The sequence below is a fragment of the Trichechus manatus genome, unplaced genomic scaffold, assembly GCF_000243295.1.
Source record: "Trichechus manatus latirostris isolate Lorelei unplaced genomic scaffold, TriManLat1.0 scaffold00003, whole genome shotgun sequence".
Taxonomy (NCBI): domain Eukaryota; kingdom Metazoa; phylum Chordata; class Mammalia; order Sirenia; family Trichechidae; genus Trichechus; species Trichechus manatus.
The window spans coordinates 15016325-15040124 of record NW_004443939.1 but is presented as its reverse complement, the minus strand read 5'-3'; the positions used below and the strand labels follow the sequence as shown (position 1 = coordinate 15040124).

At 42.3% G+C, this 23800-nt stretch overlaps 1 protein-coding gene across 4 annotated transcripts in view; it reads left to right on the top strand.

The window, feature by feature from the left end:
* The window catches only part of WLS (Wnt ligand secretion mediator), a 140633-nt gene that overhangs the window by 111095 nt on the left and 5738 nt on the right, over positions 1 to 23800 (top strand). The window contains exons 11-13 of one of the 4 annotated variants that reach the window (XM_023730966.1): positions 6657 to 6810; positions 9510 to 9575; positions 16705 to 16828. In XM_023730966.1, the coding sequence (XP_023586734.1) occupies positions 6657 to 6810; positions 9510 to 9544 (189 nt within the window). In that variant the 3' untranslated portion in view covers positions 9545 to 9575; positions 16705 to 16828. Of the gene's footprint in view, positions 1 to 6656; positions 6811 to 9509; positions 9576 to 11481; positions 11633 to 16704; positions 17686 to 23800 lie in introns of those variants that run through there. The other 3 variants (XM_023730972.1, XM_004369042.1, XM_023730975.1) reach the window with 3 other exon arrangements.

Sequence of the window (23800 nt, the reverse complement as noted above, 5' to 3'; positions counted from 1 at the left end):
TTTTTCAGAATTAGATCTCCAGGTCTTTCACGTTTAATCTGTGTGCCCTTTAAGCAAAGGAGACTAGTCTTCCAAGGAGCCTAGTTTGTGGCTTTTCTTTGGAGAAAAAATGAAGATTCCATTGCCCCAGTATTTTCTAACATGGCTCCAGCCGGTGGCTGGCTTTTTATATCTGCTGTGACAGTTGGCCCAGGGTAAATTCCAGCTCTAAGCGGGGAGTAGTGAGGCCTTTTGGATTCCATTAACTTCTCATTCTTCCTGCTGGGTTTTTTTTTTTTTTAAGGTTTATTTATAGACATCTAAGATGTTTTCAGGTAACTCTGTCCCAGGTACTGTATTAATATAGTCATCAGAGGATTTATTTTTTAATGTCATTTTGGAATGTCTCAGCAATGATCTCACCTGAAAGAAAACCTATTGGGTAACTTTTTGAAATAGATCCCAGCCTTAGGTGAAAGGAATGTATTAAAACTCCCATTATCCTCTCAGGCTTGCTGGGAGAGATTGCATTTAAAGCTCCATGAAATATAATACGAAGGGATCTCTCCAGGATATTAAAGCTCTGAGGCCAGGAATGAAAGGCTGACCGAAGCTGTGGAATGCACTGACCTTGAGGCTTTGTAGCTGGGTACTGAGGTGCAGTCTTTTAATGCCTGCTATTTTAATGGCCTCAGTCATAGCAACCAAGATATGGTACATTACAGTCTGGTATTTCAGCCACTTCCCTCTGCAGGGGCGGGGGCTGTTCCATTTGGAGGTGGCGGGCATTAGGGAACAGATGTGCAGTGCAGGGGGACGAGGTCACTGGCCTTCACTAAGGGAATTCCCAGGTGCCTGACATTCAGGTCAAGCCACATGCAGCAAACTCCCAGAGAAACTGTCCCCAGCTCTTTTTTTTTTTTTTTTTTGTGATCATTTTATTCTGGTACAGAGGAAATGTTTCCAGTAAGAGGTCCTGTGTCTGGGATTTGGATATCTTGTTGTGAAGTGGAATGTTGGTTGTCAAGACTACTGGGTGTAAAGGGATTTGACCTTCACTTGGCTCCAGGGGTATAATTGGGTGGTTTCACACAAAAGTAAATTGTTCAAATGTAAAACCAGGAAAAACAGAGACTTTTAGAAATAAGGCTTATGCAGAGGATGAGATTTCTTTTTTTTCTGCGGGGGCGGCAGGGGGCTGGGAGTACCTGATTTTTCTCTCTGAAAAAGTTAAAATGGGCGGCTATCACCTCTTGCATCGGCATTACTAAAATTCGAATTTACAAAGCCTGCTCTGTTGAGGGTGGTTATTGTGGTGCATGTTGGTGGGAATGTGCTCGGAGCTTGGGATGTCTCAGGCATGAATAATTGAGCAAGGAGAGTTGGGAAAGCCCAATCCAGTCTCTCAACAGTGGAGTTACACTATATACACAATTCATTTATGCAGATTCCACTCTTCGCCCTCAGCAGGAAATAATGCATTTAGAGATTACAAATTAAACAGTGTGGATAATTCTTCCCTTCATCCTAAACAATGTGCATGTGTCCCAGAGCAGGCATGAGACGGGAGCATGAATCCACCATTTCCTCTGTCACTCTTAGCTCCCACCTGCCTCCGTGGCATGAGTATCTCATCCCAGTGGTTCTACTATAAAATTAGGTTTTGCTTATGTAATCAATTTATAATATACCAGACATTATTATATTTAGAGTATACAGTGCATTGCAGACTAATCCAGGCTAGGAAGAAAGATGATCTACTTCTGAAAATTAGACAATGAAAACCCTATGGATCACATCAGAATATTGTCCAATGTACTGCTGGAAGGTGAGCCCCCTAGGTTGGAAGGCACTCAGAATGCACAGTGGACTCAAGCGTAATAACCATACCAATGATTGTTTAGATGACGCAGAACTGGACAACATTTTGTTCTGTTGTACGTGGGGGTGCCATGAGTCGGAAGCAACTCAACAGCAACTAACAACAACATATTAATATACAGATTTGAAAATACAAAAATCTGTGTATATAAACAAACGAAAATACCAAACCCATTGCCATGAAGTTGATTCTGACTCATAGCAACCCTATAGGACAGAGTAGAACTGCCCCATAGGATTTCCAAGGCTGTGATCTTTACAGAAGCAGACTGCCACATCTTTCTCCCATGGAGCGGCTGTTAAGTTTGAACCGCTGACCTTTCGGTTAGCAGCAGAGCACTTTAACCTCTACGCCACCAGTGCTCCTGTGTATGTTGAAACTGATCCTTGCTAGAACTGGCCTGACTGATCTACCTAAGGAAATAACCCAGCTGCATGCCTGGTACACAGTGGTGCTCAGTAGATTTTGCTGAATGAATGGGAGCGAATGTGTAGGAATGGCAGTACAAATACATGGAGGTAGAATGGGAGAATAGAAACAGCAACTCTTAAGAACTACCTGACTGGAAAGTAAAGAAAAAAAAATTGCAGCTAATAGTATAATAATTGCATTTAAAAATGAGAGGAGATGCCAATGGGTAACAAGTGTTATTTAAATATTGCTCTGTATTGTGTTCCTTTATTATCACTTAAAACAAGTAGGTAACACTGATGTTCACAAGGCTGAGATATTTTTGTAATAATAACAAGATAGCAATAATGTTTATTCAACACTGATGATGTGCCAGCCACTATACTTAGTATTTTACATGAAATATCTTATTTAGTCTTGATAACAACTCTATGAGGTAGGTAGGCAACATTTCAATTTAACACATGGGTAAACTGTGGCACAGAGAGTTGAAGTATTTTGTCCATGATTGCTCAGGCAGATAGTTATGGCTCGGACCCCAGAGAATGTGTTCTTAACTATTACACAGCACAAGAGTAGGAATATTATTTTAAACGGTGGCCATTCTCTGAAGTTAGCATTGTGAGGCAACCGTTGTGTAAGGTCAAATTTCTTTGGAAAATTCACTTAATTATCTATGGTTTTATGTATGTCCTGGGTGGCACAAATGGTTAATGCACTTGACTGCTAACCTAAAGTTTGGAAGTTCAAGTCTACCCAGAGGATCCTTGGAAGGAAGGCCTGGCTATCTGCTTCCAAAAAATCAGCTATTGAAAAACCTATGGAGCACAGTTTAACTCTGATACACATGGGGTGGCCATGAGTCAGAATCGACTTGATGACTTTTTTTTCACTTAAAAGTAAGAAGAGTGACATAAGGAGACATTTTTAAGAAGACCTAAATAACTTGAATGCTGACGCATTGTCCTACAATCAGTAATGGTTACAAAATCCTTCTTTGCCAAAAAATATTCCTGGAAACTTCATATAAAATAATTTTATAGTTATTTTCCAAAATAAATAAGATTTCATGGTGGTAGATTGTTTATGAATCATAAAAATGAAGAATAATGCATCAGCAAAGCCAAACTAAAGCTGGTACGTCAACGACATTTAACCTGGCTAACTGACACTCCAGCTCTTTCAAGAAGAAATGCCTGTACCTTCACCTTTATTATGTCACGGGCCCCAGTGGGTGATGGGTTAAACAGCATGACAGAAATGAATACAGACCCAACTACATCATAAGCAGGAAGTGATGTCACCCTGCTTATTAAAGTCATCAACATTTAGATCTAGTGTGACATCTTACAACTGAGAAGGGGCCCCTGGAGGTGGCTTGTGTAACCTAGCCTCATTAAACTCTCATGGGAACATTTGTCAGATACTTTCTACTTCTCCTAGTTAAAATTTTCTGTAGCAAACAAGTGGTCAAAAGCATTTCATTGATCTCGGAGTTGGCACAGATTATTAGTCACTCAGCTCAACAGTTCTGTTGACAGTTTTCAGCATAATCCATATGTCATCAGACAGCCCTTAAAACAATTACCAAGCCATTAACACAGTTGAAAGTAGCTTCAAAACATACCTTGTGGAATTGTAAAGCATACGAAAGCTTCATAATTACTTTTATGAGTGACTTACTTGGAGTGACATTATACAGATAACTGAGATTTATTTAGTATTTACTATGTGCCAGGCAATTTCTAGAATTTTTTTTTACTCAACTCTCCTCAGTAGCCTTGCAAGTTTTAGGTACTGTTACCTCTATTTTACACTCAAAGAAGCTGAAGTTCAGGGTCTTAATTTTTGTCTTACATTAGAGAAAGTGAGTGGTAGAGCCTGGATTTGAAGCCCAGGTCTTTCAGCTACACCACACGGCCACACTAAAGAAAACTGAGGATCCGTTGTTCATTTGGAGTCCTGGGGTAGTGCAAATGGTTAATGCACTTGGCCGCTAACTGAAAGGTTTGAGGTTCAAGTCTGCCCAGAGGCACCTCGGAAGAAAGACCTGGCCATCCACTTCTGAAAAATCAGCCATTAAAAACCCCGTGGAGCACAGTTCTACTCTGCCACACATAAGGTCACCCAGAGTGAGAGTTGATTCAATGACAACTGTTTTTTTATTGTTCATTTAGTCTACCTCTTCGCTGAGGGCCTGTGGTGCATCAGGCACTGAAGATACAGCAGTGCACGAAACAGACCTGTCTTTGCCCTCAGGGAGTTTACATCTAGCTGGGAAGACAGACAGGGAAGGAGGAATTAGAATTGTGGATAAGTGTTAGACTCCAGCACATTTTTTTAAAATGTGGGATAACAATGCACTGCTGTTTTAGGAAGAGATTAATACCTGTGCTCAGACAGTAGTGCCTAGAGGGAGAATTAAAGAGGACACAAGAAAGAAGAGCTTCTCCACTGTGGAAGTCTCCAGATCACCTGCAAAGCCTGTGTTTAAATCCCCAATTCGAGGGACTGGAGGGTTGAAGCAGGCATGTGTATACTGAGAAAGCACTCAGTGATTTTGATACCACCTGGTCTCTTCAGAATTACAAAGACAAGTCACCAAAAAGAGAAGAATGCCTGTAATTCAGTGTAGAACATCAAGACAATGTTTCTCAATTATTTTTCCTCCAAGGAGTGTATAACCTTAGTTCTGCAAGTACTGGCATTAATCACCAGGTATTTAACAAGCACCTAATCACTGCCCGTTGGGTGATGCACAGTTAATTGCTTGGCTGCTAACCAAAAGGTTGGAAGTTGGAGTCAACCCAGAAGCACCTCAGAAGAAAGACCTGGTGATCTATTCCAAAACATCAGCCATTATGGAGCACAGTTCTACTCTGACACATGTGGGGTCGCCATGAGTTAGAATCAGTCAGTGGCAACTGGTTTTACTCTGTGCTCAGAACTGGACCAGCAGTTTTCTACTGCATGGCTCCACCCTCAAGGAATCCACATCTAATGGGGAAGGCATTTTTTCCATAAGTGACGATTTGTGAGTTCCTCAAGACAGTGGAACTATAAAATAATCTGTAATGTGGACTAGACGTATAAGACTTGGGAGCTGGCTACCTCAGCATGGCCCCAGATAGGTAGGGATTTGTGCAAGAGTTCAGTGGGATTTTGATAGGGGAAATAGTTTAATGGAGGTACTTCTGGTGGGATCAAGTGGAGCAGAGGCCTCTAGGAAGGAGAGAATAGGGTGTGCTGGCACTGAGATAGAATCCTACTGGTTTTTAATTTCTATTTTAATTTTTCTTCATCCAATTTTTATTTTTCTCATCATCGTGGCTCTGATTTTCTGTATCTTTTTTATTTTTATTATGTTTTATTGTGGTAAATATACATGAACGAATAGCTTGCCATTTCAGCATTCTTCACCTGTACGAGTCAGTGACATTAGTTGTGTCCATCATGTTGTTCAACCATTACCATTATCCATTTCCAAATTTGCCTATGACCCTTAACAGAAGCTCAGTGTCCCTAATTTTTTAGAGCAGTTTTAGGTATACATACTCTTGGGGGTATTTAATCAGCTCATTGCTCCTCCGCAGGATATCTTGAGAAGCAGTATAGAGTAATAGATGAGAGTTAGAGCTCCGGAGATGAGACATGCATTTGTATCCTGGCTCTCCTCCATGACTTCAAAAGTCCTTGCCCTCTCTAAACCTTAGTTTCCTCCCCTGTAAGTGGAGATAATAATAGTAGCTGCTTCAGCTTGGTGGACAGCATGAAAGGCATTAATACACATAAAGCCATTAGTGCAGTGGTCTCCACCTGGCTGCACACAGTAGTTACAGAGGAAGCTTTAAGAGTATCAATGCCCACAAGTCTCTTATTTCGTAGATCTGGGGTATGGACTGAGCATCTGCGTTTTTAAAAGCTCCCCAGGTGATTCAAATGTGTTGCCAAGGTGAGAGCCACTGACTTTGTGCCTGACACATAGAACCCAAAGCCAAACCCACTGCCAACAAGTCGATCCCAACTCATAGCGACCCTGTAGGACAGAATAGAACTGCCCTATAGAGTTTCTAAGGCTGTAATCTTTACAGAAGCAGACTGCCATATCTTTTTCCCGTGGAGCGGCTGGTGGGTTCAGACTGACCTTTCCGTTAACAGCCGAGTGCTTAACGACTGTGCCACCAGGACTCCTGACACATAGAAAGCCCTCAATTAATCTTAATTCATACTGGTATGATTCATATTAAAAGATGAGAGTCTTACATACCCTTTCGTTTTTCCCATGTGCAGAAGGAAGGGACCTAGTATTTGCATTGGTTGGTGCCTGTGTTGGTATTGTTTTTCTTTTCTGCTCCAAATAAACGTCACTGTCCTTTTTCCATAGGTGACTGAAGGCCATTGGAAATGGGGCGGCGTCACAGTTCAAGTGAACAGTGCCTTTTTCACAGGCATCTATGGGATGTGGAACCTGTATGTCTTTGCTTTGATGTTCTTGTATGCACCATCCCATAAGAACTATGGGGAAGACCAGTCCAATGGTGAGTTCTAGTCTCTTTAAAAAAACTGAAACCAAACCGGTTGCCATCAAGTCGATTCCAACTCTAGTCTCTGTTGTTGTTGTTGTTCTGTGCTGTCAAGTGGATTCCGACTTATAGCAACCCTATAGGACAGGGTAGAACTGCCCCATAGGGTTTCCAAGGAGCAGCTGGTGGATTTGAACTGCCAACCTTTCGGCTAGCAGCCTGATCTCTTTAACACAGCTTAATTCAGGACAGGTAGGCTTCTGTCTTTAGAAGGTTCAAATAGCTATCAAACTTTCCCCAAAAAAATTCTTCTAATACTGGGTACAGTGAATGAGCACCTCTGGGGACTGTGTAGCCATAACCCAAAAGCCAACACAAGCCAGAGAGTTCTTTAAGTCCTCATTTTTTATTTTTAAAATATGTTGGAATGATTGCACTCTAGTCTAAAATATGTCACAGTTTTAGTACAAATACTAAGTTTGCTGTCCTCAATTTTTGAGCAAAATTGACTCTTGGAAAGTATGCCATGTTCATTCTCTGAGTTTGAGAAGCATGATCCTAAGACATCAGGTGGAGGGAGACTGGGTCTTGAGAGTTGAAGGTAGAACAGGCTTGCTTTTACTCTTGCTCTTTTTTCTGCAAGCATTTTGGTTGACACACTCCCAAACCAATAGCCGGTCTCCTGTGCCCATAGCTTTCCTGTCCTTTAGGGCTGGTATGTGGGCCTATCTCAAATTCACAGAACCCTGAGCTGTTGGTGCTGCAAAGGACCTTAGAGAACTTTGCCAATACTGTCATTTTATAGATGAGGAAGCTGAGGCTCAGAGAAGGGAAGGTCTTGCCCAAGGCTTCTCCACTAGCCGTGGCAGAGGAAAACGGGTATCACTGCCTAGGCCAGTGTGGTAACCATCTAACAGGTGGCCTGGTAAACAACTGTTCTGAGAGCTCTTTTTTCTTTGGATACTTCACCCTACAATGTTTGGCTCCAACCTTATTCTTTCTTCTCTTCTTCCTCCTGTTTTATCATAGCCAGGTTCTTGCTATTCCCATAACAGAAGATGCACTTTCTCAAATCAATGCCCTTCACCTTGCCTCAGGCCAGAGGCTAGAGCTTTAAGGTCTATGTGTTTCCCATGTCACAAAGCGTCAGCCTTGCTCGTAGTAAGTGCTGAGTGAGTGTGCATTGAACGAGTATGTATGTATGGCCTGTTGAAACCTCATCTATCTTTTTGGCTTAGAAAATGCTGCCTCCTCCTAGAAACCTATCCCTGATCGCCCCAATTAGAATCCAGCAGCTTATGCTCAATGGAGTATTTGTTCCATGGGATCTTGATAGGTCTCAGTAGTCAAATAAGTTTGAGAAGCACTGGGTTAACCAGCATTAATGAAGTTTTTACTGCAAGATATCTTAGTGCCTTTAGTACATTAATTTGTAATGTGAGTCTTAAAAGTGGGTCTGGTAACAGCATTTCCCCAAATTATTATTTGGCCTCAGAGCCCTTTTTCTGAACAGTGTATCTTTTGGGACTAGTGTTCTGAGGAACAGGCTTAGGGGAACGTGATTACGTACACTTTTCATATGACATTCACTATGTAAGGGTCCCTGTAGTAGATGAATTTGCCTAAATCTTCTCTCTCCTGCTAGAACATTAGCTTCTTAAGGCCAAGCACTTGTTCTTAAGGGTGCTTTAAAAATGCTGAGTGAATTAATGCTTTAGAAATAAAAGTTCTAGGTTAGCCTTCATGTTTTACAGATGGCTCAGCCATGTGGAGAGGGGGCAGAAAGGCAGAGAGGAAAGACATCGGAGATGGAGACAGAGAAGCAGGGAGAGGAGGGTATCTGTGCTGAGGGTCAGGGGTGGTAGAGTGGTACTAGCTTTGCTACTTCTCTGCAAGAGCATCCGGACATCAGCCCTCTCTTCCCTCCTAATCCTTGATCTCTTTAGGGTAAAGACCTCTTGTCATGCGCAATTTCAGGCCTACCTCTGGGCATAATAAAGACTTTTGGTTCATCTATCCCCCTTCCCAACTCTTGATTTTAGTGACTGCCTTTCTAGAAGGCTCCTAAGCTAGGCAGCTGCCTTTTTCACTTCCAGAGGCCCTTCAGCTTACTTTCTATTCTCAGTTTTCACTCTCTGCATGGAGAGTGGAAGCATGCAGCCTCACAGTGGACCTCCATGACTCCAGCAGCAAGGGACTCTGGGCTTGTGAATAAGAATCTTGATTTCATTCCATGAAACCACATGAACCTGTCTTGACTCGAGGTTGAACCCAAGTAGATGGAGTTCCTAACTTCCAGGGAAATACCACATAAAGCAATCTCTAGACTTCCTGGGATGTGGAAATGATAATCCTAATGGGTGATAGTTCCTGAGTGCTGACATGTGCTGCTGTTGTCGGTTGCCATCGAGTCAGTTCTGACTCAGGCAACCCCACGTGTGCAGAGTAGGACTTCTCCATAGGGTTTTCAAGGCTGTGACCTTTCAGAAGCAGATGGCCAGGCCTGTCTTCTGAGGCTCCTCTAGGTGGGTTAGAACTGCCAACCTTTTAGCTGGTAGTTGAGCACTTAATATACATGAACTCTTCTAGTTGTATTTACTCTGTGACTACTGGCAACCCCCTTAACCTCTCTGTACGGCACTCCTCTCAACTGTAAGTGATCTCCCAAAGTCCTTTTGAGCCATGAAATTCATAGTTCTCTTTCTTCTTGCTAGCATGGAAGCGACAGAAGAGTACCGCCTGTCATTAAGGGGAAGCCCAGGAGGTGACACCTCTCACAGGTGAACAGTTTTCAAATGCTGGTAAAAATTTTTTCCAAACTCTAGCATCACTGGGCAAGTAGGAGGCTCTGGCCAACCCTGCAAAAGCAGGATGACAGTATGCCACCATGCAGGGTCAGACTCTTGAATTGGGAGCCAGGTGTTAGGCAGCTGCCATCAAGACCTCTCACACAGCACAGCAGCAACCCTCCTAGATGTGAAACCTTGCGATTGAGAGTAGCATTTGAGTGCTTTTCCGTCAGTATTTTTTGTTGAAGACAACTTGATCTGAAATTTCACAGAAAGCTCGAAAACTAGTTCTCAACCAGAGTTCACATCCCACAGGCTCTTTGCCAAAGGGTGTTTGGAAGTATTCATGGTTATTTGGATTGACACTGGCCTTTAGTGTCTGGATTCTAGGGATGCTAATGTCCTTCAATGAGCATAAACAGTCCCTTGTAAGTAAGAATTGTCCTACCCAAAATGCCAAGAGGACCCCCACTGGAAAACATTCTTCTAGCAACTTCTTGTTAGCTAGAATCTTTTGGGACCCTATGCTGATCACAAACACAGAAGCCCCACAATTTATCAGCTCTTCGATAATGATGTGATCAGCTGTGTCTTCACAACAGCCCCACTGGCAGCTTTTGTGCCCTTCATTTTCCAATATGTTGCCACGACCTTGTGCATTTGGAAGGCATCTGTTCCGTGTTGGGCTCTCTGATCATTTTCCTTCCCTTCTCTATTTCACTTTCCTTCTCTCCATCTGCCACCAGACTATGCAGTGTATCCTAGGAATTACGGAGGATTTTCCAAGATTTTGGAACTCCTTGGAAAGAGATATTTTGAAGTACTATATGGACACCTAAAAAATGAACTGTCGGGGGGATACGCTGCATTTTTAAATTCTCTGGGTCTCTGGATGGAATTCCTTTCCCTCCCCCAGCCTCCTCATGCTCTTTTTCCTTTCTTGTAGAAAGTTTTTAAGTTGGCTTGGGCTCCCCCTCCCCCTTGCTTTTAAAGTCCAGAGCCAAGAATTCACATCTCTTGCTATAGAGAATGAATCCCAGGTGTGGGGGCTTCTTGCCTTCAGGAGATGGAGCCTGAAGGGACTGGTGGAAAAAGTCCCTTCCTAGGAACTTGGCAAGCAGTTGCTGTGGCAGCAGAGGTCCCAGGGGACAAAGAAAGAGAAGCAACCATTGGAGAGGATTGTTTTGTTTGGGTGGTGGAAGGAGAAGCCAGGGGCACAAGTGTCAGGAGGGAGTAGGTAGGAAAGAAATGGAAGCAGAGAGCATCACTTGGTGCTTCTCCCTTTTGGTGAAGGAAAGGAGGAGAGAGACAAAGCAGGCAGCAGGTTCAGGAGAGGGTTGTTTTCAAAAGAACATTTTCTCAAATATATTTCTGTTTCTCGTTTATTGTATGGATGGAATACAGTAAGTCACTCTTAACAGATGAACCACTGAGCATCTCAGTACTTAGCACTGTGCTCAGTTTGATAAGAGGGAATAAGGTGAAGCTCCAAGGAGTTAGAAAAGACACTGTCCCTTGCTGTCATGGAGCTGTTAGTCTGCTCTGGGAGACAAAACTTCCTCATCTGCTGCCTGGAACACAGTATGTGGCAGGAGAGCTCCACGTAGGAGGGTTTCACCAGCTTGTTCGGTAATGCAGGCGTGTGGGGCTCTGCACTCCTTGGTTGACTTATCGCAGCTAAGGTGGTGGTGCACATACGTTCACGTGAACCATTTCCAGTGTGTATACACACACACGCACACAAACATACATATTTTTTAATTTAGCAAAGATATTTTAGTTGTTTTTCTTTCAAGGGGCATTCACGTTTTCTACCTTGCTGCTGTCTTTTCATTAAAGCTCTTCTCTTTACCTGTTCCCATAACCAATTTGTGAATTATTTTGGATGTCTTCCCAGGTACAGATGAATTGCAGAAGGCTGATACTAACCTTTAGCTCAGAGTGAAAGCATCACCTCCCAGGTGTACACAGTGATCCTAAACCCTCCCCCCACCACAAATAAATAAATAAGAACAGTCCAAACCCACTCAGTCACCAATTTGTGTTTTTTTTTAAAAAAAGTTGGCGCTACTCAGGAAGTCAGACAACTCTTGATAATAGCTCGTACTTGTGTTTTCATTTTTCTGTAAAATTCTTGTTAGAAGATTTTAGAGTAAAAGCTGGAAATGGAATCCCTGGCTGGATTCACCACTATGGTGAAGGCAACAGAGATGCCCTAATTGCCAGCCGAAACAAAAAAAAACCAAACCCACTGCTGCTGAGTCGATTCCGCCTCATAGCAACCCTATAGGACTGAGTAGAACTGTCCCATAGGGTTTCCAAGGAGCGGCTGGAGGATTCAAACTGCTGACCTTTTGGTTAGCAGCCAAGCTCTTAACCACTGCGCCACCAGGGCTCCAGCTGCCACTCAGTTCCTTCTATTTGCACTAAATGTCTTCTGTCCAAGCACTCGGTCTGCTGGAAGCAACAGCAGCAACTCTGGGCTTTCACGTCTTGGTAGCTAGCTACCTACCATGTGATGTTAGTTTTACTTCCGGAGGCTTCTACGGTCTCCTGTCACATGAAATGTGGCTTTAGCTTTTGTTGCCTCAATAAATGTTTGACTTGAATCATGAGAAGTCGGCAGTGACTGACTTTTGTTGCGGTCGTTCCCCTGGTTGCATGTTAGATGGCCTACCCCATGACCAGCCTGGCTTCTCCTTGATGTCTGAGCAGGATGGAAGTTGTCTTATCTCCAGGGCTGGACCCAGACTCTGAAATGGGTTGAGAACAGCCTGTCACATTCCCCAGTAAAGATGGGAACTGCTACCTTCCGCTGTGCTGTTTGTAGTAGTCAGATACTTTCTGCCCTGTCTCTCCCAGGGCTATTGTCCTAGCACCTTTCCTTGCTCAGTCTATTAAAATCATTTTTCTGATTCTTAGAATTACTATCACTCCACCATGATAAGGGACACCTTAGTCACCTTGGGAGGACCTTTCTGCCTCCTACGATTTCACTCAAAACCTCCATGTTTTATTGTGGCCCCTGTCTTCCTCTTGCAGTTGCCTGGCACTGAGTGCCTGGCCTCACCTCCCAAAACTGCTTTGGAAGTAGATGGGATATGGCTCTCCCCAAGCCTGATATAAACCACTGCTATGGTTGGCAGGAATTGTGAGAGATGGCTGAACCCAGGATTCTTGAACCCACTCCCACTGAGGCCACTATGCCCTATCCCCAGAATGGATCACCAGAGTTGAGCTGTCTCAAGGCAAACAACATGGACAGCATCTGTGCAATGGTCATGTGTACGTTGCCCTGATGATTTGTGAGAATGGAATTAGTTAGACTTAGGAATATTAGAAGATTCCTGTCTCTCTCAAGATTCTTTTGAATTCTTGATTCTTTTGATTCTTGAGATCAGCATAGCAGTTTTCCTTCTTTTTACTAAAGTGACCACAGACACACAAATGATTATCATGAAGATGCTGTCATCCTATGTATGCATTCCAGGCAGCTAGAATCAAGCAGCGGATGCACTTCTGCAGGTCTAACGTCATAGATACAGATCCATTACACTTGTTCACTGAGATTAAATAGGTGACAAAGGAAACAAGCCAGTTGCTGTTCCGACTGATGGTGATTCCATGTGTGTCAGAGTAGAACTGTGCTCCCAAAACCAATCCAGACCAAACCTGTTGCTGTTGAGTCGATTCCAACTCATAGCGACCCTATAGCTACCCTGTAGGACAGAGTAGAATTGCCCCATAGGGTTTCCAAGGAGCGGCTGGTGGGTTCGAACTGCTGACCTTTTGGTTAGCAGCTGAACTCTTAACCACTGTGCAACCAGGGCTCCAGAACTGTGTTCTATAGGGTTTCTAGTGGCTGATTTTTCAAAAAGTAGATCATCAATCCTTTCTTCTGAGGTGCCTCTAGGTGGACACGAACCTCCAGCCTCTCAGTTAGCAGCCAAGCTTCAACCATTTGTACCACCCAGGGATTCTAGGAGGAATCAAGTCTTCATTTTATTATTGTTAATTAGCTGAGATGAATTGACACCATAACTAGGGAGAGAGATCTACTGTAAACCGAAGATGTCTTTTTCTTTCTTAATGTTTTTTTCCTTTACCAATAAGACATGTCACATTTTTGGAAGGAGTCTTTGTCTTATGTGGGAAGAGACTGAGCATTTTTGTGTGCTGAGGAGCAGGAGTCAACCAGGGCTTCAAACTGTTCGTTCTGGTTTGAACCCCTGCTGAGAATTTGCATTTCTAACAAGTTCTGTGATTAATGATGAATTCTGAGAACCACTAGTAGAGCAGTGGGTCTCAAAATTTATTATACATAAGAATCACCTGGGGATCTTGTTAAACTGTAGATTCTGATTCAGTATATCTAGGGTGGAAATGCAAATTCTCGGCAGGGGTTTGAAGCCCTGGCGCCAACAAAAGAGAGGGAGAATAACAGGTGGGGCAAGACCTTGACAGAAGTAAGCGTGGATGGAATTTGGAGACAAAAGGAGAGATCCCTACTCCTGCTATGTTACCGCCATATTCCCACATCCATTCCCGAAGGGGAAAAATTTGGCCTTCAAAATACAGTAAAATCACACCTAAACCATAGATTTTGCTACACAGAATCCCATTGATCTGGGGCCTCATCTCAGCTCTGCCGTGAGCAAGTAAAGAAATTAATTACCTATTTGAGCCTCAGTGTCTTCATCTGTAAAATATAATGCCCATCTTACAAAGAAATATAGGGTATGTTAAGCCCCTAACAGTGTACTGATAATATGTGTTCTGTAAATTCTCTTTCATCAGCTATAAAGTATAGTTAATATGCTGAGTAGTTCATCCAAATTATTGGATGTATATATTTATAACTGTAACACATTGCATGCAGGCTTCACACTTCACTGGTAGTGTCTTTGGCTGTTGGAAACGTGAATGTTTAAGAAGAGGCAGCATAGTTTCAAGGTTGAGAGCCTGGATTCTGGGGCCTCATTGCTTGGATTTGAATCCCAAAGTCACTGTTTACCAGCTTGAGTCTTGGGCAAGTTACTTAACCTCAATTTCTTCATCAACAGAATGGGAATGACAATAATAGTAGCTCTGTCAGAGGACTGGTATGGTGATTACAAATATGTGAGGTATTTAGAAAGGTGTCAGGCACTTGGTAAGCACGTTTAAATAAGGAAGCAAAACGTTTGTGCTGTCTCTTGATGTGATCTTCAGGCTCACACACATTTTCTAGGACCTGCTAATTGGAAACAGGAATTTCATTTTAAGGCTAAAGGAGGAGTAACTTCATTCAAAACCTCAGTAGAATTACATTCTAGTGTCTGTTTCTAAGAAGTCTTCAGTGAAAGAGATTCCTTAGGTAAAAACAGTTAAAGGTGCTAAGGTGTCCGCTGAGGTGGCCAGCACTCTCTTTGAAATGTTGATAGAGCGCACTGACATGCAGATCATGAAACTGGCTTTGAAATTCTGATGGCTCTTCCACAGATATGCAAATCCAGAACTAGCTTCAACCAAGAAATGTGAGGTTTACTACGTGTGCTTGACTGAGGAGTGTCCTAGCCCAAGGGTGGATGAAGCTGGAGGAGCTTAAGGCTGGCATCTTGATGCCTGTTAGTATCTTCTCTGCCCTCCGTCTGCAGCTTAGACTTTTACCATAACAGCCCCAAATGCCATTAGCCTCCACAACAGCTTCTGACCGCTGCCGAGGCGAGGGCGTCTTTTGAGTGACCGGCTTGTATTTATAATAGGATTCTACTGCGCAGCCTCGGAGAAAAGAGTCTACAATGATAAACTATTACCACATGGCACATACGGAAGACACAGTTCAATCAGCCTGCAGGGCCAGTGTGAAGGGCGACCTGTGGGATTCTAAGGCCATCAGGTTCACTGATGCACTGATTTTAGATTCTTAAAACTAATGACAGGATATTAGACCTAAGGTTAGGGCCAGTGCTTTCTTCTAAGTCATGGTATGCATCCCAGTTGAAAACAGTGTTTGTTTATTGGATTCTATGATTTGAACTAGGAAAATTTCAGTCCCAGAAAATAAGAGATCATATGTGAACAACATAGTAATTACAGAAACAAATTTAACTTTTTATCCCCCAGCACGCCACCCCAAAAATTTGTATGTACAGTGTGGACCCTCAATATGATCTGAGTGTGATCAGTTCTTGACTTTTTCATTTTCCCTTTCCTAGGTCTACATTTGCTATGAGTCAGAATTAACTCAGTGACAATGGCTTTTGGGTTAGTTCTACATTCACTTAATTGTTCTGTGGCAGGTAGTCAACTGTAAGGATTTAATTTTCAGAAACTTATGTTTTTTTCTGCTAATTGAGAAAAGGCACATTATTCAATTTTAGCAGAGGAACACCTCTGTCCACTGGTGATGAATTCAAAGCACTGATGTCATGTACAGAATCCTGAAGGGCAGAAGAAAATTCAGAGCACATTTCTGGTATTTCTTTCCCCAAGAAGAAAATCCCTAATTGTTCCTAAATGTATTACATATATTACCTTGCCCAATCTGTTGGTAAATATAGGCAGGTCTTGTTTGCCTGTATATGACGTAGCCACTTTGTAAATTATTCACACTTGGCCTGCCCGCCTCATCAACTGGGAGACATATTGTACTGGCTTAACCCACAGCATGGACCTTTGAGTCAGATGCTTCTCAATCTTGTTCCCAGCTCCACAGTGTGTCTGCTTTGCCACCTTGGGACTTCACCTCCCAGTTTCCTCATCTATAAAGTCAGTATGATTGTAGTGCCCACCTCAGAGGGCTCTGGCAAGAATTAAATAAGATCGTGTGTTAAGCATTTAGAGTAGCGTCAGGCACAAAGTAAGCTCTCATTAACTGTTAATATACTACAAATAATATCAGCACTGAGCTAAGTTACATATCACTAGTGACTGTTCTCTGGGAGACACAAGGAAATAATAAATACTGCAAGGCCTGAGTGGAAAGATGAGGTGTTAGCCCTTGTTTTGTATTTTGTGGAGCCTGGTTTTCTCTCTGGCCTCAGAATGGGCTGGCAGTGAGGCAGTTCTTACTGAGATAAATCCCAGCTTTCTTCTACTTCCTCCTTGAACATGTCTAACACTGAAAACCGTGTTTCAGGTGATCTGTGTGTCCCCAGTGACGAAGAACGCCAGCCCACCACCACTATCACCCACGTAGACGGACCCACCGAGATCTACAGGTTGACCCGCAAGAAGGCCCAGGAGTAGGAGGAGGCTGCAGCACCTGGTTAGGATTGTCTCCCCAACCCCTAGCCGCTCTTAACTACAGTGGGGAGCGTGCTCAAGAGAGCTCAGTGCACAAACAGATGCCTCGTGTCTCTTAGCTGTGGTTTCTCGGACCAGCAGCAAGGACGTTTGTCAGTTTGCCCTCTGACGGTAGCTTTCAGAGGAAGATTCCTGCAGCCACTAGTGCATTGTGTGTGATAACAAAACCTCTGGTATGACACATTTTCTGTGATCATTGTTAATTAGTGACATAGTAACATCTCTAGCAGGTGGGTAGTCAACCTCGTGTGTTGAGGGTGTACTCCTTGGGGGGATGGTTTGGGCCAGCTGGGGTCTTTGTCGAGTGGAATATTTGACTGTTTTTCGTGTTTTAGATTCTAGGATAGATTTAAACATCCTTTGCAGTTCAAGATAGACTGGGGTCCTAGTCTTCTCACTCCTAGTCCATGACCACTTTTTTCCTGTTGATATCACCAAGTAGCCGGTTGAGTTAATATTTGTCAATAGATATGCATCCTTATTTTTTATATCATAATGTAAAATAACTGAATTTCATCAGAAGGTCCATTACACCAGGGGCATTTCAGCTTTGAAACCAAATCTTGTGTATCCAATACTAACCAGTCTGTGGGATGTGGGTTTTAAAAAAATGTTTGCAAAACTACCCAAGTAGGATTTATTGTATTAAATGGCCTTTGGGTCTGAAATGCTCTTTTTAACCTCTTGCTTAAAATGTGTTTTCTTTTGATAAGATGCTTCAAACAGCCTCCAGATGTGTAGATCTGATCATTTAAATAAACCTGTATGTATATGCATATATGTATATGCACACATCCTCCTGCTCGAACTAATAGCAACGCATGCAGATTCTTGTTTATGTTGAGTCTACGGGATTGGAAGGGGGTGGGTGGGAAAGAGCTTTATAAAAAAATTAAAATATTTTGCCGTCAAATCAAAGTGTTTGGGGAGAGTATCTATTTCAGGAAATAGGATAAATTTTTCTGTACTGGATGGCTAACTTCCCTAAGCTGGTAATGGGTGCTCATATGTGTAGCAACAAGAATGGGAAACAGGAGTTATATGCTTTGGAAACAGACTCCACCTACCTTACTCTACTTTCCCCAAATAGCCTGTTTCATTATATTTTACATACTGCCATTGGAGAGGCCACATGGTATAGTAGAGAGAGAGAACACTGAATCTGAGGTGAAAAGGCACAGTTTCCTGTTGAAAGTCTATCATTTACTGGTTGTGTGACCTTGTTCAAGCCATGTGAGCTGACCATTCCCTCATCTACACACTGGCACTAATAAAGTTTACCTGCTTCATAGGTTGCAGTGAAAATTAAATTAGTTAATGTATATGGAAATGCTTTATAAACTATAAAACCAGAAAAAACCAAACCCATTGCTGTCAAGTTGATCCCCGCTCTTAGCAACCCTGTAGCACAGAGGAGAACTGCCCTGAGGCTGTAATCCTTATGGAAGCAGGCTGCCTCATCTTTGTTTTGCAGAGCGACTGGTGGTTTCAAGCCTCCAAACTTTTGGTTAGCAGCCGAGTGCTTAACCACTGTGTCACGAGGGCTCCTTCATAAACTGTAAAGCCATATAAATATCTTCCTGGAGTCTAAAAACACAATTTCATGAATGTGCTGTTTTTCAGATACTGATGTCTAGGGTTCTGTGGCATAGTCCATTAAATCACACACCCAGCTTCCATATCCTTTCTTTGTCTTGATTTTAGCAATAACTGTAGGAAGTGGTAAGTATGATAATGGTACCTTACCATTGGTACCTTAAGGTAAGGAAGGAATGGTAAGCAGTGATGGTAAGAAATAATTTGGCTCTGGCTATTCTCTCCAGGCCTTTTCGTATCCTGGTAAATATTTAATGGTGTATGATCCAGTACACTCAACATCCGCTTCCTGATCAGCTGCTATGATGCCAGGAATCAAATGCAGCACATGCCTTACAATCTAACAGGGAAAATGAACTTAAAACATGGTGATTGTTCCCTGTCTCGGAGGATACGCCTTAAAGAAGAAGTAAGATCCTTCCAAGGCCAAAGGGCAAAGAGAACAGCAGTCTAAAGATCACAGAGGAAGTGAAGCACGGAGAATGTTTGGATAAGGCTGGTCATCATGCATGGCTGGGGCTTAGAAGGAGTAGGAATAGCAGAAGCTGAGCCTCATGCACCTGTGAGCCAGAATGAGAAGGGCCTCTAATGCTATGATAAGAGTTACAAGACTTAGCCTCTGGGTTTCAGGCAGAAACATGATATGATCAGAATTAGAAATGGAGCCTTGGACAAGCCCAGGAAAGAGATCAGACAGGGCCGGCCGGAACCAGGGCAATAGCAGAAGACCTGGGCGGGGGGGGGGGGGGGGGGGTGCGTATTTTGGAGGTCAAACTGACAAGGTTTGAGTATTCTGAATATGGGCTTGTTGGAAAGCAAGGGCAGAGTCCAATTTCAAGCCTTTCTGGATGAGAGAATTTTAAGGCCCCTAACAGAATTAGAGATTCCTAAAGAAGTGTTGGTGGGCCCATTATTTAAAATTCTATAAGTAGTAGAAACCAGCCCTAGCAAGCCTAACCAAGAAAAGGGGGCTTTACTAGAACTTTCCTAGAGTATGGGTCTACAGAAGAGTTGAATTAACCAGAAAGAGTGGGAATCAGGCCAGCTTTAACGGACCTCAGCACCAGGAATTCATGGACCTTTCCCCTCAAGCAGTACTGTTTATTTAACTAACGTTTTGTCCAAATCTCTCTCTCTCTCACTTCAGAGTCAGGAGAGAGTACTTGAGTGGCTCAGCCTCAATAGGTGCCCACCACTGTGCCAATCAATTGTGACCAGGGAGTCAGGTCACATGGCTGCTAGGGGCTCATCCTGTGCCATGGGGGCTGTTTCCAAAGTGTGGAGAATCCATTTTGAGCTGGGCAAACAACCAGAAAAGATCCACGACAACGGGCAAGATGATGAGTTTGGATCTGCCTGGGCCGGCTTTAAAAGCCATCTTCTGGAGGAAATGTCAAGCTACGATTAGAAATGACAGGTTGAGCAGGGAGATTTGAAAGTCATTAGCATTGATAACAAGAGGTACAACTAGGACAGCATCAAAGCATCAAGGAAGATGATCAGGAAGAGTGGAGAGGCAGGGACAAGCCACATTCAAGAGATGAGAGGAAGAAAATGAGGTAGGTTAATCATAAAGATGTGAGATGTCAAAGAAGTCAAAGAACAAGATTCATGAAAAAGAAAATATATATACACACACACACACACACACAATGTTAGATATCCTGAGAGGTTCAATGGTATTTAAGGATTGAGAAAAACCTACTGGATTTGGTGGTTTGGATGTGTGTGAACTTCTCAGGTGACAAAGGAAACAGGTGGACAGAGAGAGTTGGGGCAGATTCATGAGTGACAGTAATGGGAAGGAAGGAGGTAGGGAGGTTGCTCTAAGAAGAACCAGGGTAGAAGAAAGGTTTGTGTTTTTCAGTCTGGGCGAGAACTCCTGGACTGAGTTTCTAAGTCTAAGGGGAAGAGCCAGCCAGAAAGGAATGAGGACGTAAAGTAAGCCTAAGGAAAGTCAGATATTTGGGATCCATGGCACAGGTTGATGAGTTAGCTCTGGAAAGGTGAAATGACACTTTCATCCTGAGACAGGAGAGAAAGAACAGATGGAGAGTGGAGGAGAAACTTGAGGTCAAAAGGAGAGAGGTTGCAGCTTGCCTCTTAGATAGAGTGCCCTGTCTTCACAAACATGAAATGAGTGTTGGAGTTCTGCTAAACAAATCCTCAATTTCAAGAATACATTTTTTTTTTTTAAATTTTATTGTGCTTTATGTGAAAGTTTACAATTCAAGTTAGTCTCTCATACAAAAATTTATACATACATTGTTATGTGACCCTAATTGCTCTCCCTATACTGTGACAGCACACTCCTCCTTTCCACCCCTAATTTCCCGTGTCCATTCAGCCAGCTCCTGACCCTCTGCCTTCTCATCTTGCCTCCGGACAGGAGCTGCCCATTTAGTCTTATGTGTCGACTTGAGCTAAGAAGCACACTCTTCACGATTAATCATTTTATGTCCCTTAGTCCAGTCTAATCTTTGGAGAGTTGGCCTCCGGAATGGTTTTAGTTCTAAGTTGACAGTCTGGGGGCCATGATTTCTGGGGATTCTCCAGTCTCAGACCATTAAGTCTGGTCTTTTTACTAGAATTTGAATTCTGCACCCCACTTTCCTCATGCTCCATCAGAGACTCTCTGTTGTGTTCCCTGTCAGGGCAGTCATTGGTGGTAGCCATGCACCATCTAGTTCTTCTGGTCTCAGGCTGATGCAGTCTCTGGTTTATGTGGCACTTTCTCTAGGGCTAATACTTTCCTTGTGACTTTGGTGTTCTTCATTCTCCTTTACTTCAGGTGAGTTGGGACCAATTGATGTATCTTAGATGGCTGCTCGCTAGCTTTTAAGACCCCAGACACCACTCACCAAAGTAGGATGCATAATATTTTCTTAATAAACTTATGCCAATTGACCTAGATGTCCCCTGAAAGCATGGTCCCCAGACCCCCACCCCTGCTACTCTGTCCCTTGAAGTGTTTGGTTGTATTCAGGAAACTTCTTAGCTTTGGTTTAGTCCAGTTGTGCCGAGTTCCCCTGTAATGTGTGCTGTCCTTCTTCACCTAAGATAATTCTTGTCTACTATCTAGTTAGTAAATAACCCTCTCCCTCCCTCCCCATCCTCATAACCATCAAATAATGTTTTCTTCTGTGTTTAAACCTTGAGTTCTTATAACAGTGGTCTTATACAGTATTTGTCCTTTTGTGACTGACTAAATTCTCTCAGCATAATGCCTTCCAGATTCCTCCATGTTATGTTTCATGGATTCATCATTGTTCTTTATCATTGCATAGTATTCCATTCTGTGAATATACCATTATTTGTTTATCCATTCGTCCATTGATGGGCACCTAGGTTTTTTCCATCTTTTTGTTATCGTGAACAGTGCTGCAAAAAACATGGGTGTGCGTATATCTATTCATGTGACGGCTCTTATTACTCTAGGATATACTCCAAGGAGCGGGATTGCTGGATCATATGGTACTTCTATTTCTAGCTTTTTAAGAAAGCACCAAATCAATTTCCAAAGTGGTTGTACCATTTTACATTCCCACCAACAGTGTATAAGTGTTCCAGTCTCTCCACAACCTCTCCAACATTTATTATTTTGTGGTTTTTGGATTAATGCTGGTGTTGTTGGGGTGAGATGGTATCTCATTGTAGTTTTGATTTGCATTTCTCTAATGGCTAATGATCCTGAGCATTTCTTCATATGTCTGTTAGCCTCCTGAATGTCTTCTTTGGCAAAATGCCTGTTCATATTCTTTGCCCATTTTTTAATTGGGTTGTCTTTTTGTTGTTGAGGTTTTGCAGTATCTTGTAGATTAGAGATTAGAGACTGATCATATTTATTGTAGCCAAACATTTTTTCCCAGTCTGTAGGTTGTCTTTTGACTTTTTTGGTGAAGTCTTTTGAAGAGCATAAGTGTTTGATTTTTAGAAGCTCCCAGTTGTTTAGTTTCTCTTCTGGTGTTTGCCATTGTTACTTATGGTTCATATTCTGTTTATGCCATGTATTAGGACTCCTAGCGTTGTCCCTATTTTTTCTTCCATGATCTTTATCATTTTTGATTTTATATTTAGGTCTTTGATTCATTTTGAGTTAGTTTTTGTGCATGGTGTGAGGTGAGGGTCTTGTTTCAGTTTTTTGCAGATGGATATCCAGTTATGCCAGTACCATCTGTTAGAGAGACACTGGGCCTTTGTCAACTATCAGCTGCTCATAGGTGGATGAATTTATGTCCAGATTCTCAATTCTGTTCCATTGGTCTATGTATCTATTGTTGTACCAGCACCAGGCTGTTTTGACTACTGTGGCGGTGTAATAGGTTCTAAAATCAGGTAGTGTGAGGCCTCCCACTTTATTCTTCTTCTTGAATAATGCTTTAGTTATTTGGGGCCTCTCCCCTTTCCATGTGAAGTTGGTGATTTGTTTCTCCATCTCATTAAAAAATGCCAGTGGAATTTGGACTGGGATTGCATTTAGATTGCTTTGGGTAGAATTGACATTTTCACAATGTTGAGTCTTCTTATCCACGAGCAAGGTATGTTTTTCCACTTATGCAGGTCTCTTTTGGTTTCTTGCAGCAGTGTCTTGTAGTTTTCATTATATAGGTCTTTTATGTCTCTGGCTAGATTTATTCCTAAGTATTTTAACTTCTTGGGGGCTATTGTAAAGGGTATTGATTTGGTGATTTCCTCTTCAAAGTTGTCTTTGTTGCTGTAGAGGAATCCAACTGTTCAACTGGTTTTTGTTTGTTTATCTTGTATCCTGATACTTTGCTGAAATCTTCTATTAGTTCGAGTAGTTTTCTTATGGATTCTTTGGGGTTTTCTGTGTATAAGATCATATCATCTGCAAATAGAGATACTTTTACTTCTTCCATACCAATTTGGATGCCCTTTATTTTTCTAGCCTAATTGCTCTGGCTAAGAGTAGGGATAAAGGACATCCTTGTCTGGTTTCCATTCTCAAGGGGAATGCTTTCAAATTCTCTCCATTTAGGATGATGTTGGCTGTTGGCTTTGTATAAATGCCCTTAATTATGTTGAGGAATTTCGCTTCTATTCCTGTTTTGCTGAGAGTTTTTATCGTAAATTGGTGTTGGACTTTGTCAAATGCCTTTTCTGCATCAATTAATAAGATCATGTGGTTCTTGTCTTTAGTTTTATTAATTTACTAATCATTATTAATATGATTAATTACATTGTTTTTCTAATGTTGAACCATCCCTGTATACCTGGTATAAATCCCACGTGATCATGGTGAATTATTTTTTTGATATGTTGTTGAATTCTATTGGCTAGAATTTTGTTGAGGATTTTTGCGTCTATGTTCA